Consider the following 14917-nt stretch of genomic DNA (forward strand, 5'->3'; position numbering starts at 1 on the left):
AAAACAGAAATGAAAAAGAAAGAGAGAATATGTACCCGATTGGTTAAGAAGAAACAGAAACTCTGAAGAAACCCTAAAGGAAGAAGAAGTAGTCTCCCTCTCTCTCTCTCTCTCTCTCGATCTCTGTCCTCTCTCTTTCTCCCATCACTTTGCTCAATCAAATTTGCGCGGGAAATCGGACCAACCACTTTCTCCCGTTTTCCTTGCTTCTGGAGATACAGCTCTTTTAGCTAGATTGATTTTCTCCACGAGATCTGGGGCTTGTCTTACGTGTATGTATCTCTTCGCTTCGTCTCTTTCTCAGCTTCTCGTATTCAATTTGAATCGTAGATTGTTTAGTTGGCTTTCAAATTCGAATCCTTTGATCATTTTTTCGTTAAAGGTATCACCTTTAGGGTATTGATAGCTTTCGTTTAATAACACAAAAAGGAAGAAACTTTCTTGTTGACTAGCTCCAAAAGTCACGGAATTAGTTACTAATCGAGCTCGGATTATGAGGTTTCAGTAGATTTGGGAGAGTTCTGATTAGCAATTTTAGCTCTTAGTTTTGTTGAGACTGTGATTTTTGTATTGTTTGGGCTACACATTGTTAGTTTATGCATTAAAGAATCTGAATTTTGCAAATGCTTTCGTTTACTAGTGTTCTTCTTTCCTTTGTTCACTCATTGCTTCTTTTGTTTTTGTCAGGATACATATCGGAGTGATCATGCAAAAGCAATTGAGAGCTGCTCGTTAAAAGAAGAAGATGGAGCCTGAACGTCTCCAATTTGGAGGTAAACCTGGTTTCAAATTTTGGAGCTTCTTCAACCATGCTGGTGGTGGGTTATATAAGTGCTTATATAAGTGCAGGTCCGAGAGAGTTGTGCGGTGCCGTGGATCTTATATCTCAGTACAAACTACTGCAACACCATGAGTTCTTTTGCAAAAGATCGCTGTCCGCGTCTCTATCGGATTCCCACTATCTTCATGACGTGGTTGGGGACGCTGAGATTAGAAAAGGAGAAGGGATGCAGTTAGACCAGCTTGTTCAGAATAATAATACGTCACAGATCCGGGAGAGTAATACCCGCATCCAGCCTTTTGATGTGGATGAGCTTAAGGAGGCTTTCCAGCTAAATGATATGACTCCTGTTGAATTGCCTCTAGTAAGTATCTGCTCTCTCTCTCTCTTTCTTTTGGTGCTTTTGTGTCTTAACCTGAAGATACAGCTTATCAGAGGAACTTGAAAATGGGTTCAATAATGAATGTTATGTAATGTAACATACATTTGCATATCATTTGAAGATGATTGACTAACACGCACCTTTGTTTTTTTCTTTCAGGCAGAGAAGGGAGCTCCTACAATTCCACCAAAGTCAAAACGTGAGTCGAAAGATAAGGACAGGAAACATAAAAAACACAAGGACAGGGATAAGGACAAAGATAGAGAGCATAAGAAGCACAAGCACAGGCATAAAGACCGAAGCAAAGATAAAGACAAGGACAAGGACCGAGACAGAAAAAAGGAAAAAAATGGCCACCATGATTCGGGTGATCACTCTAAGAAACATCATGATAAGGTAAGACATGTCTTTTTTGTTGCAGCATGACTTAATGGGAGTTTTTGTATTTTCTTTTGCTTTGGAGTTGGGCATATTAATTTGGCATAAGATTTAGCTGATCTTAGGCTGCTCTTTATGTATATTGTTTGTTTTCTGATCCTATGGAGCGCTGATATTTCAGAAAAGGAAACATGATGGGGATGAAGATCTAAATGACGTTCATAGGCACAAGAAAAACAAGGTAATGGTTAGTGCAGGGGGCTCAAATTTGACATGAAGTTCCCACCATAGTTAAGTCTCTTAATTTTATTGATTCGTCCATTTATCTCGTTGCAGCATAGGAGCTCAAAGCTTGATGAGATGGGTGCTATAAGGGTTGGTGGCTAAAATTGGTAGACATTCCCAGTTTTTGTATTCTGGAATCCTGTAGGTGTCATGAAAGAGGTTTAGAAGCGGTTTTCAACTCACTGTAGACTACATATTAGGTAAGCTCAGCGTTCTTGGTTTCGTTATATTTCAGAACAGCTCAACCTGGTATTCCATGATATCCTTCATAGAACATACATCTGTCTTCATACTCCAGATACTGTATCCATAACTGGTTTGTCATTAAAAAATTTGGCTTACCAAAGTATCTCGTGTGTTCTTTTAATTTAATGAAATCCACATCATTTTCTTGGGAACGTTTCACTTGTACTTACTATGTGACTTCTACATTGGTATTGGTTTCTTCTCTTCATTTTAAGAAAGTCACTACTTCATACACATATAGAAATAAGGCAACCTGTAAAAGAAAAACAGAGATCTTTAAAGGGATAGTTTTAAACACACAAATAAGGATTGTTTACATTTTTGTTACCCCTCTTATATTTCGACTTGTGATATTGAACAAGAGGATTTGCTTTGTAGGTTAAAAAAATTCAAAATGGTGAATTCATTCGTTGAAGGTGGTGAAATTTGTGAAGAACTTGTATTACATTTGATTTGGTGGCAGCTTTGTAACATTTTGATCTTTGGAGTGTTTTATTCCATCTCTTTTCTGTCTATAAAATCACAATACTACTCTCAATGTTTACTATTCATGTAAAAATAATTAGTTATGCAATTACTGTTTGAAAAAGAACACTATAAATCAATATAGTTGTAAAAATTGATGAACTATCTCGCCTTATTTCTTGAAAAAAGTTGTAACATGAAAATATCAGTTCTAGTAATTGGTGGTGAAAGTTTTTTCCAAAAACTTCAATCAACCACAGATTTTGACTAAAGAAGCCATCCTCAGTGGCTCTCCATCTTTTATTCTTTCCCACAAGCCACCTATCATAAGGTGGCCTATGCCTTCCTCTTCATCCTCCAACATCAGTGATTCACTTTCAGTTTTCTCATCTGTCTGTTCTATATCAATCTCAGCTACTTCCTCAAGTGTCGCGTCATCTGTGCTGAGATCTTCTGTACTCTTCCTTGCTCTCTTCAATGCCGAGTTCTCCAGTTGCTGAGTACTGCACTCGGCTTCTCTCTTGAGGTTGCTGTTACCTTGTGCTTGTTTTGAGATCGTCTGAGGAGGGTCCAGAAGAGGTAAACGTCCAGAAGATCCAATGATCCGAGGCAACATACCAATTGGACAAGGGCTCCATGTTTTCGCCTTTCTCCATCTCTTATTAGCTTTCTCTGTCTCATCATTTCCTTTCTTCTTTGAGAGTTGAAGTTTTACAGACTCAAGTCTCTTGCCTGCACTTCCGAGAATCTTCTCTTGCTCACGGAGCGTCGTAGGAGTTGTTGCTAGAGTGGAAGAACTCTGTTTTGATGGATCCACCTGAGAGAGGTTTCTGAGCTTCTCCTTCAAGACACGCCCTCCCGCAATATCCCCAAGCACAAGAGCTGATTTCGAAACCAGCTCATGTCCCAAGGCTCCCAGTAGCAGACACTGACGTATAAGTTCCATAAGGAACGTCTTTGGAGGTGTCGCTTCAAGAGAAGTGTTCCTCTCAAAATGCTTTGACACAGTGAGAAGACCCACAAGCCATGCAAACAAGAAAGGGAGCTGCCCAGCAGCTTGAGAAACTTCTTCTGCTGCTGACTTATCCGTAAGACTCACATCTGAAAACACACACAACAAAACAACAATCTGGAGTTAAAAATGAGATTGCTCGGAGAAAAAAAAGCATTTAGGATGGGAGAAACCAATAATTTACCCGTTTCATATCTTCTCCGTTCACTATTTTGAATCATATCAAGAACTTGCTTGAGTAGAGTCAAAAGTAACTCAGGTTCTCTGTTTGAGAACTCCATGACCACAGGTTTCCACACGTCTAGAAAGACCCTGATATCTTGGCCAGGCTCCAGTTCTGCCGACTTTGAAGAATCCAAGGCCTTGAGTAGGAACTCAAGCAGCACCGATGAGATCTCTGCCGAGAAAGAAGGGTATAGCTCAACAAGGCTGCTCACAATCTTCCTTATCCTTTTATAAGAACCTGAAATCACAAAATTACACAAAGTTCATTCATTTTTTTTTGTTTTGTTTGGTAAGAAGAGTGTTCTTACATTTATCTTTGACCAACGGGGAGTCATATTGAGGATTCTGTTTAAGTTGGAAGCAGACAGAAAGTTTCCTGAGTTTGGTTTTGACTTCTCTTCTGATGCTAGCCGTTCCATCTCTCTTCAATGGGATTTGTGCCTTTTGAGGCTTCCAGTAAAAAGATTTCAACCATTCAAGTGCCTACAATGACCAAGGAAGCTTGCTAAATCAATTGTCCAAGAACTACACCACTCCCAAAAAAAAAAGAATTAAGAAGAAAACAAACATTACCTCATATGAAGCATCTCGAAGCACAAGGAGAGAAGGGAGCTCACGGTGAGAACCCTCTACAATCAAATCAAAGCATAAGACACAGAGCAGCACGATAAGTTACTGTACAGTGTACACAGCGAAGGAAAGGCACACTGAAGATTCTTACCATGACGAAGATCGATCAATTTACGAGGGATACCAATTGCTCTAGCTGCAGCCGCAATTGAAACTTCATCTCTCTTCCTTGTCTTCTCTAAGAGACAGTTCACAAGCCTTCATACATAAAAGCCGTAAGTCTAACAATAAAGGTTCCATCGAATCACTAAACCAACCAAAAACTTGTAGTCAACCTGAGTATTCCCATGGTGTACAGCATCTGAAGTAAATGCTCTGAATACAATGCATCTGCTGGTTGTTCCTCTCGCCTTTTTTTTTTCCAATCACAATAACAGAAAATGAATGAACATCCAAAAAAAGTAATGAAAGAGACCCACAAAAGATCATAGATAGAGACTACTAACTCAATAAAGCCATCTTTGAGCTGAATTTCAAGAAGGGAACAAGTAACATCCACAGGCCCTGGAATAGACCCTCTACTTCTCCATGTCTCAACCTGAAACACCCACAACAGAGATTACATATAAAAATCAAAACTTTACAGGAATCTGTAACTTCAATTAAGCTCATAGGGTCTAAAGCACTAAGCTTTAATAGAAACAGTTCCATATAAAAATCAAAACTTTACAGGAATCTCAACTTCCATTAAGCTCATTGGTCTAAAGCACTTGGCTTTAATAAAGAATTTCGTATAAAGGTCAGTGCTTTACACATACCCTTTGCAGGGCGAAAGCGAATCTATCAGGAGAGGAAGAGAAGAGAGACTCTCTGACGGAGTCCCACTCTTCCCAGTTCAGCCACGGCACTTGTTTGCAGCCGTCCGATGATGGTCTCTGTTGATCATGTTCGTTGTTGAGATACGATTCGAAGTCTGCTTCAATACCCTCTTGAGACTCCATTGAAGAGGACTCGGCTCGAAACAAAACTTAGCAGAAAGAAAAAGACAGAACAGCTGAACTAAACTAAACCCACCTTCAATATCGGAACCTATTAGGGTTTATGAGAAAATGGAAATAATTGCAAAATATGGGTTATTATTTTAAACTATTTCTATTTAACCCCCTATCTATGTTTTGTTAAGTTATGGTCCATGAAACTGAAATTATTTTAAGTTGGCTCGGTTAATTTGCATTGGAACAAACACTCTTAAACACAACACAACACAACACAACACAACACAACACAACATGATACGACCTTTTCAAGTTGTAAAGAAGCCAAATGAATACTGAGACAAGCTTTGATCGAAAACAACAACCCTATTTTGTCCGATTTGCATATCGAAATCTATTCGATTAACATCATCTTCATTTACTAATCCGTATGCCATGTACATAGACTTGTGTGTAATAGAGCATTTTACATCGTAAGTTCTTACTAATTGATAATAAGTAAAAATCTTCAAAATCCTGATGTGCTTCTTTCGTTTAATGTATGGTCATGATAATGATCGAGACTATTCTTGTTGCTCTGGTCCTAACACACTTGCAATATTTTTTTTTCGAAACAGGGAACGTAGTGGGAGGGAGTTATCTTCTTACATGGATATAGAGCATAATGGTGAATCATAGTCATTACATCATGTCCCAAGAACCTAAAAAACCAACAGCTGCTTAAGGTAAGAGATAAGAGTGGATCCAATGATTTTGTTTGTTCTGTAAAATTAGCTTGGTCTAATAAAGTCTGTTATATTGTTTTTCCAGATAACTAAGTTCCGAGGAACAGCACTTCAACAGTTACTACAGTTATCTGGGCGATTACAGCTCAGGTTACATATCAACAGTTACTAACAAACTGCAACATGACAATTCGTATCAAGCAACAAGTGTTACTTAGTAGTGTACCATAAGGCTCTGCATATTGCCATTTTTATTTCATCTCGGCTGATCTTCTCTCCATCAACACATATGCTTTATGCCACACCAATGATCTCTCCTCATCTAAATTTGCGTTTAAGATACATCCATTTTGTTGAGGAAAGGATTCACATATTTCATTTCATAGCACCCGCCCATCAACTTTTCAAAACAAATACTTCGAGAGTTGAGAAAGAAGCCAGCATTGGTTACCTTTGGAGCCTCCAAATTGGAGGTACGTTCATGGTTTGGTAACTTCATGTTCTAGCTCATCGACATAGCTTTTTTCTTTCAGAAGAACGTACCAGAACCTCTGAAGATCATCCCATGACTTTAGACAAGGCTCCGAAGCTTTCCAGTTTCGACCATAGTCATTGCAAATGATCTGATCTTATAACAACCTCACTAACAAAGACATTCAAATCCTTAATTCTAACATTACAATTTTCAAAATTTTCATGCAAAAGCCTTAAAAGAAATGCTTAAAGAGGGACAATAGTGTTATAGTGTTATATGAACAAATAATCAAAAGGAACCATAAACATTCAGAGTACTTGAAAATAAATTGGTTACAATCATAAGCCACAATGAAGTTAGCATCGCTTGAGAAACACTAGAGGGACTCAGATCTTCACCTAGACCTTGCAGTAGCAGCTGTTGAAGCTAGCAAAGAGATACTCTACTGTTTCTGATATGGAGAATGTGGTCCAGGACCTGCCTTCATATTGACCATATTAGTGTTATATCAGTGCAATTATCTGCCTTCAGTTGTTGAGTATGATCCGGTTGATGACATCAACAGGCAAAGCGTAGGCTGGATCTATTGCTTTGACTCTAGGGTACTCAAGAAGGGAAGCCCTACAGACATGCTTTGACTTTTCCAACGTCAAGAATGTCTAGTTTGTCAAAGAGGGCCAATATTTGTACAGCACTCAGTGTGTATAAAACATGTGGATCATGTCCAGTGTTTCCTGCAAAGCCACCTGCTCAGAGAAGCACCATAAGCAATTAAAAAAAAAAATTGAAATCCTTTTGCTACATTGTTTTGCAAAGGAAGTCAATGATTGCTATCTCATGAGTTTCCAAGACACCTTCATTCAGTGCCTAACCCCCACTGTATCCTTTTTATGGCTATTATTCTATTGGTAAGTAAAAATAGCTGATCTGTGAACTGTATGGTACAGAAATATAATACTATGATACACACCAGATTCGTGCTGGCACGTCATGAGCCATGAAACCACTTCATCGACGGAAACAGAGCCAAGCTTGTCGAGTAAGGTTAGAGTTGTGAGTCCCCAGTAAGCACCATTCATTCTTAGATGATCCATCACCAGTGTCTCAAAACTCTCTTTCTTCTGAACATGCACATATAATCCCGAGAAGAATAAGTTAGAATAATCATTAGTGACATAAATCAACAAGAATGAGGAAAGGGGTAACACATAGTTTCTAGTATACCTTTTCTGCCATGATAATGTAACGTACATGCTTGTCAGCTACTAGCTCACCCATCTGCCATAGAATTATTTCACATCAGATTCAGTAACTTAGCACAAATGGAAGAATCACTATAAAATAGTTTAACTTGGCTCAGTGCAGCAAGCTTAGTAATCTCCAGGAGTATCAGTAAATACTAATGAACTATAAGCTAGATGGTCAGCTTCACCAATACACTAAGTATAAGTCTTTATACCCAAATCAGCATAAGCCATATATGACTGATCTAAAGCAAGTCATAGTATGAGATTGATCAAGAAGCACAATTTTTTTAATCTTTTTCAAACCTCCATAGCTTGAATTTCAGATAACAAACGAGACCCAGCTAAGACCAATCTTAACTAGAAATCGAACAACATCAATGAGAGAAACTGGTTACCTGGGAGGAGGAAGAAGACGTAGAGCTCTTCAAATCAAAGCTATTGGGAGGAGTGAATAAGATCCAAAGAGAAACTTTTCTTAACCTTTTCTTCCTCTGTCGAAAGGTTTCTGAGTAGGCGCGGGCGTCTTTACCTCAAACCGGTTTGAGTATCTACCTAAACCGGAATCAGAAAAATTGAAACTTGAATCCGAATTATTATACGAAAATATCCGAATGAGACTTATGAACTTAGTACTTTGGAATTTAGTTATAATCCAAATCAAACCGAAATCCGAACTAAGATCTAAAGATATCGAAAATTAGTTAAATATGTTAAAATGTTTTTATACATGTTAAAAATATTATGAATATTTTTAGAGTCATCTGAATATCTTTATAGTTTATTTTATTTTTTATTTTGACTACTTTTTAGTTAAATAAATAGTTTAATTAATTTATATATTTTGAAAATAGTCAATTTTTAAGGTTTAAAAATATATTTTTGGAAGATTTTAAACATTGATTACATTCGATCCAAATTTTTTTTCGAATCGAATCCGATCTGATAACTAGTAAAACCAGAATAGAATTTATGAGTATAACATCAAAAATCCGAAAATTCGAATCAACTTGATCAAAACCGAATGGGCCACCAAACGTCCAGGCCGGGAACCTGATCTTCTATATACAGAAACACAGAAGTCAACCCCGGTTCAACAGGTTTTATTAGATAAACTCGTTCTGGTTAGGACTCATATCGGATATGAATACAAGTCATGTTTCCTTTTCTCAAAGGGCCTTTACTATTGGGTATGGAAAGACGGTTTTACCCTTTCTTCCATCCCCCTTTATATACTGTTTCCTCACCGTTCGCACAACAATTTTTTTTTATCTCGGCGACGGTTTAGCGAATCTCCGGCGAAGAAGATAAAAAGCTATGACGACAATCAGTATGCGCAAGCAAAACACGAGGCTCCCACCTGAGGTGAACCGCGTGCTCTACGTCCGTAACCTCCCGTTCAACATAACGAGCGAGGAGATGTACGACATCTTCGGCAAGTACGGCGCGATTCGCCAGATTCGCATCGGCTGCAACAAGGACACGAAAGGCACGGCCTTTGTCGTGTACGAGGATATCTACGATGCGAAGAACGCTGTGGATCATCTCTCGGGCTTCAACGTGGCGAATAGGTACTTGATTGTGTTGTACTACCAGCACGCGAAGATGAGCAAGAAGTTCGATCAGAAGAAGAATGAAGAGGAGCTTGCGAAGTTGCAGGAGAAGTATGGTGTCTCTACTAAAGATAAGTGAACATGTGTGTCGTTGATTCGATGATTTAGGGTTTTTAATTGGGGAAAGTGTTGAACTTTTGTCTTCGTATTCTGTATTGGGGTTTGGTGGAGTTTGTTTGTATGTTGAACTTGTTTGGTTCTTTTGTCCTTTATATCGACAAATCAATGAAAAAGAACCTCTTTTTAAGTACTACTAGCTATTGCTGTTACGAAAGTTTGTAGCTTTGATGAAGGATCTTGGATAACAACACTGTTTCCCTCATATCAATTTGTTTAGATTTGTGCTGCAACACATTAGTTTCTCAAGGCTATTTTGAGTCGATTTGGTTATGGGTTGATGCTGTTGATCTTGTGTTTAGCATTGTAGGAAGTAAGAACAAATATCTCTGAATCACTGACACAGACAAGAGAATTGTAAATGATGTTTGAGTCATATCAGTTTTCTTAGATGTTGCTGCAACACCATAGTTTCTCAAAGGATATTTTGTCACCAAGGTCTAAGTCGATTTGGTTTTGGGTTTACAGTTTTACACTGCATTTGCCGTTTGTTGATGTTTTCAGGACTGGTTTCAGGTGGCATTGTGTTTAGCTTTGTATTTTTTCTTAAGGACTGGTTTCAAGTGTTTTGCTAGGAAGTAAGAAGAATATCACTAACACATAAAAGAGAATGAAAAAGAAGTTAAGTACATTGAGAAGCCATGGCACTTTTAAGCAGCAGTAGTAGTAAACAACCAGAAAAGAAAATGTACATAGAATCAAACACCTCCACATATCCCCAGTTAATCCTTCTCTCCAACCCTTAATGATCTCTTCCAGTTCAATGATTAGCAACTTTTGATGTGCCTTTGTTTTGTTCTGCTCTTTCTATATCTTCTCGCTTCCTCTACTTCAACAATTGTGTCATTTAAATGAAAGTTCACGCCGTTTCTTAGGGGCAGGATCCGGGTTTCCTTTTCTCATCATTGCCACAAATTCATCATAGTTTATCCGACCATCCTGCATCAGAAATTTGGTTATTAATATCGAGACTGTTGGAAGCTTTGTTTCAGTTTCAAGGGGAAAAATTGTTTCTTACATTGTCTCCATCGACCTCTGAAATTATCTCTTTAATGTCTCTGCCATCACTCATCCCAAACTCCCGGAGAGCTTGTTCCAGCTCTTCCATTGTGATATACCTGGGAACAACAAGCACTATTTGAGGTGTTTGAAGTCTTCAAGAATCAGTTATGTAACAAAGTGTTGAGTACTTACCCGCTGTTGTCTTTGTCAAAGTGTTGGAAGGCTGAGTAAAGATGTTCTTCTCTGTCAAGCCTGTTAATATGCATTGTGGCTGCGATAAACTCACCATAGTCTATTGTTCCATTACCATCAGCATCGGCCTGTAGAGGTAAAAACACACAGAAATGGTGAGTCTCCTTCCTTGTCGCTCAGCATATGACAAAAAGCTAAAATTGTTGTTAGCACGCAAAAAGGACTTACAGCTTCCATTAACTGCTGGACTTCGTATTCTGACAACCTTGTACCTTGCTTAGCTAGTCCCTGTCTTAGCTCCTCGAGCGTAATTGTTCCACTGCTGTCAGTGTCCATACCTTTGAACATCTCCTTCAACCCCATGATCTCTTCCTCTGATAAGCAACCTGCTATCACCCGTAATGCAACTTTCTTGAAATTGTTCATTGCTTTGAACTGCTTGAGCCTGGACATCACTGCATTGTCAAGAGGAACATCTGGTGCTTCTCCATCCTCCTTGATCCATGGATGGTCTTTACAAAAAAGAAAAAGAAAACATTAATTGGTATGGAGAGAGAGACTCTTATGCTTTTGGGCTATTATTGGTGAGATGCTTACTGAGAACTTGAGCAGCAGTTAGTCTTTGCTTGGGATCAGAGTTGAGCATCTTCTTGACAAGATCCTTTGCCTGAGGTGAGATTGATGGCCATGGATCACTTGAGAAATCAACATGTCCCTTTAAGATGGCGTTGAATATCCCATTCTCCGACTCTATGATCATCAGGTAACAATCACAACACATGAGTATATATAAAGAAAAATAAAACCTCTCTATATATGTTTATAAATCTCTTTACCAGCCCAGAAGGGTGGGACACCACATAAGAGGATATACAACATGACACCAATACTCCAAATATCAGCTTCTGGTCCATACTTCCTTTTCAAAACCTCTGGTGCTATGTAATAAGCACTACCCACTATATCTTTAAACACTTCTCCTGGCTTGTAGAAAACAGACAGACCAAAGTCAGTGGCTTTGAGAGGAGCGTTCTCATCTTTGCTCAGCAACAGAAAATTCTCAGGCTTCAAGTCTCTGTGGATGACCCCCATTGAATGGCAAGTATGAATAATCTGAACAATTGTTCTCAACAAAGAAGCAGCTGCTCTCTCAGAGTAATGTCCTTTAGCAATAATCCTATCGAACAACTCTCCACCAGCGCAAAGCTCCATGACCAAATGCACAGAATGCTTGTCCTCATAAGCTCCTTTAAGCTCCACAATGTTTGGCTGACCAGTCATGTGATGCATGATCTGCACTTCCCTTCTTACATCCTCAATGTCTTCTTTGTTCACAAGCTTCCTTTTGGCAATGGTCTTGCAAGCAAACTGCTGACCTGTTGCCTTCTGCGTGCAGAGGTGGGTGACACCAAACTGTCCACGGCCTAGCTCTTTGCCTAGAGAATATGAGGCTTTTACATCTTCCATAGGTCGGCCTAAGACGGGTCCTATAGGGCCTTGTTTTGTTGCGGGAGGTGGAGAAGGAGGGGCGTGTTTGGATTGTGCTATAGGAGGTTCAGCGGCAGCGTCTGAATCTGTTAGGCCCTTCTCTTGTGTGTATCCATCTGCGTTATCTTCCCGTCGGGAGCAACAATTCCCCATTGTTGCATTAAAGGGGTGGGGGGAGAGGAAGGAGAATTACAAAGGTTTTGTTCTTTGTGAGTTTTCTTTCTCTTGTTTTCTTCCTCTGGTTTGTGTTTCTTGATTAGCAAGGAAGTTAAGGTGTTTTGGTTGTAAATGGCTATGAATAGAATGTTTTTGGCCTTTGGGTTCAAAGGGTTAATAGGTTTTGTTGATAGAGAGGAAGTTTAGGACCAAAGCTTGTCTGTAATTTTGTTATTTAAAGTAAAACAGAAAGAGGTTTAGGAGTTAAGACAAAGGCTGAGAGCTAATCGTAGGGATGTCTATTTGTTACAGAACTGTATCTTCTTATCTTCCAGATGTCATATATTTTTTTAATATCAACAGTATATATAATTTGGCCTCGAAGTTGACTTCTTGTAAAAATCAATTAATCTGACTTCTTGTAACTCAACCCTAATACTACATGTCACGGGTCGAAGTATTGATGCGTTGGAAAACTTAAGTTCTAATTCACGGGATTTTGACATGTATTACAAACTTAAAACTAATTTAATTTAGTGAGAATCATCATTAGTTATTTTATGAACAATATAATGACCAGATAATAATATGAAAATCCAGTAGGCTACAAACAAAAATGTCATATTTTCCAATTAACATCAGGGGTGATTGGTTGGACTTTAACAAGTGATTTTAGTTTTAATTTTCATCTACAACCATATAATTTACTAATCATGTTTTATCTAATTTTTAAAGCTAAAGCCAAAGCTTTTAAAATATGACTGCATGACCCTTATTTCTAAAGAAAAAAAATAGTGTTGTAGAAATATCTTTACTTTTTTATTTTTTTCTCATTTAATTTTTACATCTACATTAGATACATCTACATTAAAATATTCAATAGACTAAATTCTACAGTAAAATCTCTACAACTACAGTTTAACCAGTCGTCCCCATCATCGAAATACTTTATGACGAGTTGCAACGCCATTGCCGGAACAATACAATATTGATGGTTGGCCATTTCCATCCACAGTGCTGAAACTGGTCCACCTTAGATTTTCTCTAATGGTGGGTTCTAATGAGCATGTAATTATTTAAGATTCTTTTTTAACAAAATTAAGAGAAAAATATCAAGCTCACAAGAACCTCTTCCTCCACTTGGCAACATTAGTTAATTTAGTTATTTCATTTTAATTAAAGTTTAATTGTTTGCTTACATTGTATTATAATAGTGATATTGAAGTTAAGAACTTTCTCTTAAGAAGTGAGGTAATATTGCTCTTAGTCCCACAGAAACGTTTCCGTCACAAGTAGAACCCTAAAACGAGCAGAACCATCACAGAGATAGCTATAAACACCAGCATTATAACTAAGAAATTAGTGTTTAGCTTTGGCAATTTTGTTAAACCCATTTCGTTTTTTTCTTTTATAGTTTTTCAAGCAAATGACATTTATATAATGGAGTGTGCTAGAAATTTTTAGTTTCTAATTACATCCAAGTGAAGTAAAAAGTGAAGAGAAGAGTTCGTTTTTTTGCAAGAAAAAATGTGTAAAAATGTGTTCCTAATTAAGCGTTGTTATAAGCAAAGACATCTATATAGAGAGTAGAGACTATATAGATGCAAATATTATATATAATTTTTTCATGAAAATTAAAGTAAATTAGAAGTAAATTAAAAGTAAATCACAAGTAAATATCAAAAATATTTAAATCAGTAATTTATACAAAATAAGGAACGTGTATTTGAAATCCCTTATACAAAAATTATCAAACAAAGTGAAGTGGACTAATAAGAGATAGTAGCTTTTATGTCAACAAGAAACATACATATTAAGAAAATTAAGTTATATATATTGAATTTATTATAGTAGAGATATATGTTTGTCAGTATATTTTTATTATAAAAGTAAAATGGCCACAAAAAGGATAAGATATGTATTATATGCATAAACATTTATTAAATACATAAATATTTTACTATAAAATGATTTTTTTAGAAAAACTAAATTATTTAATTAATATCTGTCTAAAAGAAAATACAAGTGTACTAACCATAAAATCTCCCATGGACCCATATGGAAAAAGTGAAAAGTTTTAACTATCTCTATGGCTATAAAAAATTGAAAATGGGAAAAACATAGATTGAACATCCTTCACAACTATAAATACCTATGCGTTTGGGTGTAGATGTAAATCTAACAAAAAATCTTTAGAACATCTCCAAAAACATTCTATAACTTAAATATAAAAATTTGTTTTCCAAAAAGAAAATTTAAAATTTAAAGAGTGAAATTACTCAAAACTTCAAATTTAAAATTTTATATTTTTATTTGCATTTTGATTCTTACAATTACACATTCTATTTATAATTCTTAAATATTTTCTCATTTTTCATTTAAATCTTTATGGGAAATGCACCAGTTAATCATATATGGGAGCACTATAAAAATAATTTTGTTGAATAATGTAGTATTTTATTTGTAGTTTAATATTTAATAATGTATTTCTATTTCTAGTTTTATATTTTAATACAAGATTTTATTAATTAATATTTCTGTAGTATTTTTATATATGTGTTAGTTA

General features: G+C 36.9%; 5 protein-coding genes across 6 annotated transcripts; 2 read left to right on the forward strand and 3 right to left on the reverse strand.

Annotated features, from left to right (window-relative positions):
* On the forward strand, positions 1-2691 carry LOC108847818 (mediator of RNA polymerase II transcription subunit 19a). Of its 2 annotated transcripts, XR_001949002.2 has the most exons (7): positions 1-272; positions 688-773; positions 850-1145; positions 1323-1559; positions 1723-1782; positions 1878-2026; positions 2451-2691. XR_001949002.2 is itself a non-coding variant. In XM_018621163.2 (6 exons), exons 2-6 carry the CDS (start codon positions 746-748, stop codon positions 1926-1928), a joined length of 672 nt encoding a protein of 223 aa, XP_018476665.1. In that variant the 5' UTR covers positions 28-272; positions 688-745; the 3' UTR covers positions 1929-2028. The 2 variants fall into 2 exon arrangements, 1 of the variants encoding a protein (XP_018476665.1); XM_018621163.2 differs by lacking the exon at positions 2451-2691 and having other exon boundaries at positions 28-272; positions 1878-2028.
* Positions 2672-5415, reverse strand: LOC108847817 (protein LAS1). The gene is made up of 8 exons (XM_018621162.2): positions 5163-5415; positions 4851-4942; positions 4680-4754; positions 4496-4602; positions 4348-4403; positions 4083-4257; positions 3734-4012; positions 2672-3638 (listed from the first exon to the last, which is right to left on the reverse strand). The coding sequence occupies exons 1-8, from the start codon at positions 5343-5345 to the stop codon at positions 2788-2790; spliced, it is 1818 nt and encodes a 605-aa protein (XP_018476664.1). The 5' UTR covers positions 5346-5415; the 3' UTR covers positions 2672-2787.
* Positions 5416-6715: 1300 nt separating this feature from the next.
* LOC108846151 (geranylgeranyl transferase type-2 subunit beta 1) lies at positions 6716-8335 on the reverse strand. The gene is made up of 4 exons (XM_018619373.2): positions 8182-8335; positions 7764-7817; positions 7510-7660; positions 6716-7285 (listed from the first exon to the last, which is right to left on the reverse strand). The coding sequence occupies exons 2-4, from the start codon at positions 7815-7817 to the stop codon at positions 7161-7163; spliced, it is 330 nt and encodes a 109-aa protein (XP_018474875.1). The 5' UTR covers positions 8182-8335; the 3' UTR covers positions 6716-7160.
* A 703-nt stretch (positions 8336-9038) lies between these two features.
* LOC108845848 (splicing factor 3B subunit 6-like protein) lies at positions 9039-9649 on the forward strand. The gene has a single exon (XM_018619039.2). It carries the CDS (start codon positions 9101-9103, stop codon positions 9473-9475), a length of 375 nt encoding a protein of 124 aa, XP_018474541.1. The 5' UTR covers positions 9039-9100; the 3' UTR covers positions 9476-9649.
* Positions 9650-9783: 134 nt separating this feature from the next.
* LOC108846033 (calcium-dependent protein kinase 17-like) lies at positions 9784-12704 on the reverse strand. Its single transcript, XM_018619240.2, has 6 exons — positions 11544-12704; positions 11305-11457; positions 10936-11219; positions 10708-10835; positions 10532-10631; positions 9784-10452 (listed from the first exon to the last, which is right to left on the reverse strand). The coding sequence occupies exons 1-6, from the start codon at positions 12346-12348 to the stop codon at positions 10357-10359; spliced, it is 1566 nt and encodes a 521-aa protein (XP_018474742.2). The 5' UTR covers positions 12349-12704; the 3' UTR covers positions 9784-10356.
* Between the last annotated feature and the right edge of the window lie 2213 nt (positions 12705-14917).

Source organism: Raphanus sativus, chromosome 3, assembly GCF_000801105.2.
Source record: "Raphanus sativus cultivar WK10039 chromosome 3, ASM80110v3, whole genome shotgun sequence".
In the NCBI taxonomy this organism is placed as follows: domain Eukaryota; kingdom Viridiplantae; phylum Streptophyta; class Magnoliopsida; order Brassicales; family Brassicaceae; genus Raphanus; species Raphanus sativus.

Bases quoted from the DNA above. Each gene is read 5' to 3' on its own strand.
- LOC108847818 (XM_018621163.2), top strand. From the start codon at position 746: ATGGAGCCTGAACGTCTCCAATTTGGAG. The intron at 774-849 runs GTAAACCTGGTT...ATATAAGTGCAG, and splicing joins TGAACGTCTCCAATTTGGAG to GTCCGAGAGAGTTGTGCGGT. The intron at 1,783-1,877 runs GTAATGGTTAGT...ATCTCGTTGCAG, and splicing joins ATAGGCACAAGAAAAACAAG to CATAGGAGCTCAAAGCTTGA.
- LOC108847817 (XM_018621162.2), bottom strand. From the start codon at position 5,345: ATGGAGTCTCAAGAGGGTATTGAAGCAGACTTCGAATCGTATCTCAAC. The intron at 4,404-4,495 runs GTAAGAATCTTC...ATTTGATTGTAG, and splicing joins ATTGATCGATCTTCGTCATG to AGGGTTCTCACCGTGAGCTC. The intron at 4,258-4,347 runs GTAATGTTTGTT...TGGTCATTGTAG, and splicing joins TTCGAGATGCTTCATATGAG to GCACTTGAATGGTTGAAATC.
- LOC108846151 (XM_018619373.2), bottom strand. From the start codon at position 7,817: ATGGGTGAGCTAGTAGCTGACAAGCATGTACGTTACATTATCATGGCA. The intron at 7,661-7,763 runs GTATACTAGAAA...GTGCATGTTCAG, and splicing joins ACATTATCATGGCAGAAAAG to AAGAAAGAGAGTTTTGAGAC. The intron at 7,286-7,509 runs GTGTGTATCATA...TTCTCTGAGCAG, and splicing joins GACGTGCCAGCACGAATCTG to GTGGCTTTGCAGGAAACACT.
- LOC108845848 (XM_018619039.2), top strand. From the start codon at position 9,101: ATGACGACAATCAGTATGCGCAAGCAAAACACGAGGCTCCCACCTGAG.
- LOC108846033 (XM_018619240.2), bottom strand. From the start codon at position 12,348: ATGGGGAATTGTTGCTCCCGACGGGAAGATAACGCAGATGGATACACA. The intron at 11,458-11,543 runs GTAAAGAGATTT...TGATGATCATAG, and splicing joins TGTCCCACCCTTCTGGGCTG to AGTCGGAGAATGGGATATTC. The intron at 11,220-11,304 runs GTAAGCATCTCA...TTTTTTGTAAAG, and splicing joins AACTGCTGCTCAAGTTCTCA to ACCATCCATGGATCAAGGAG.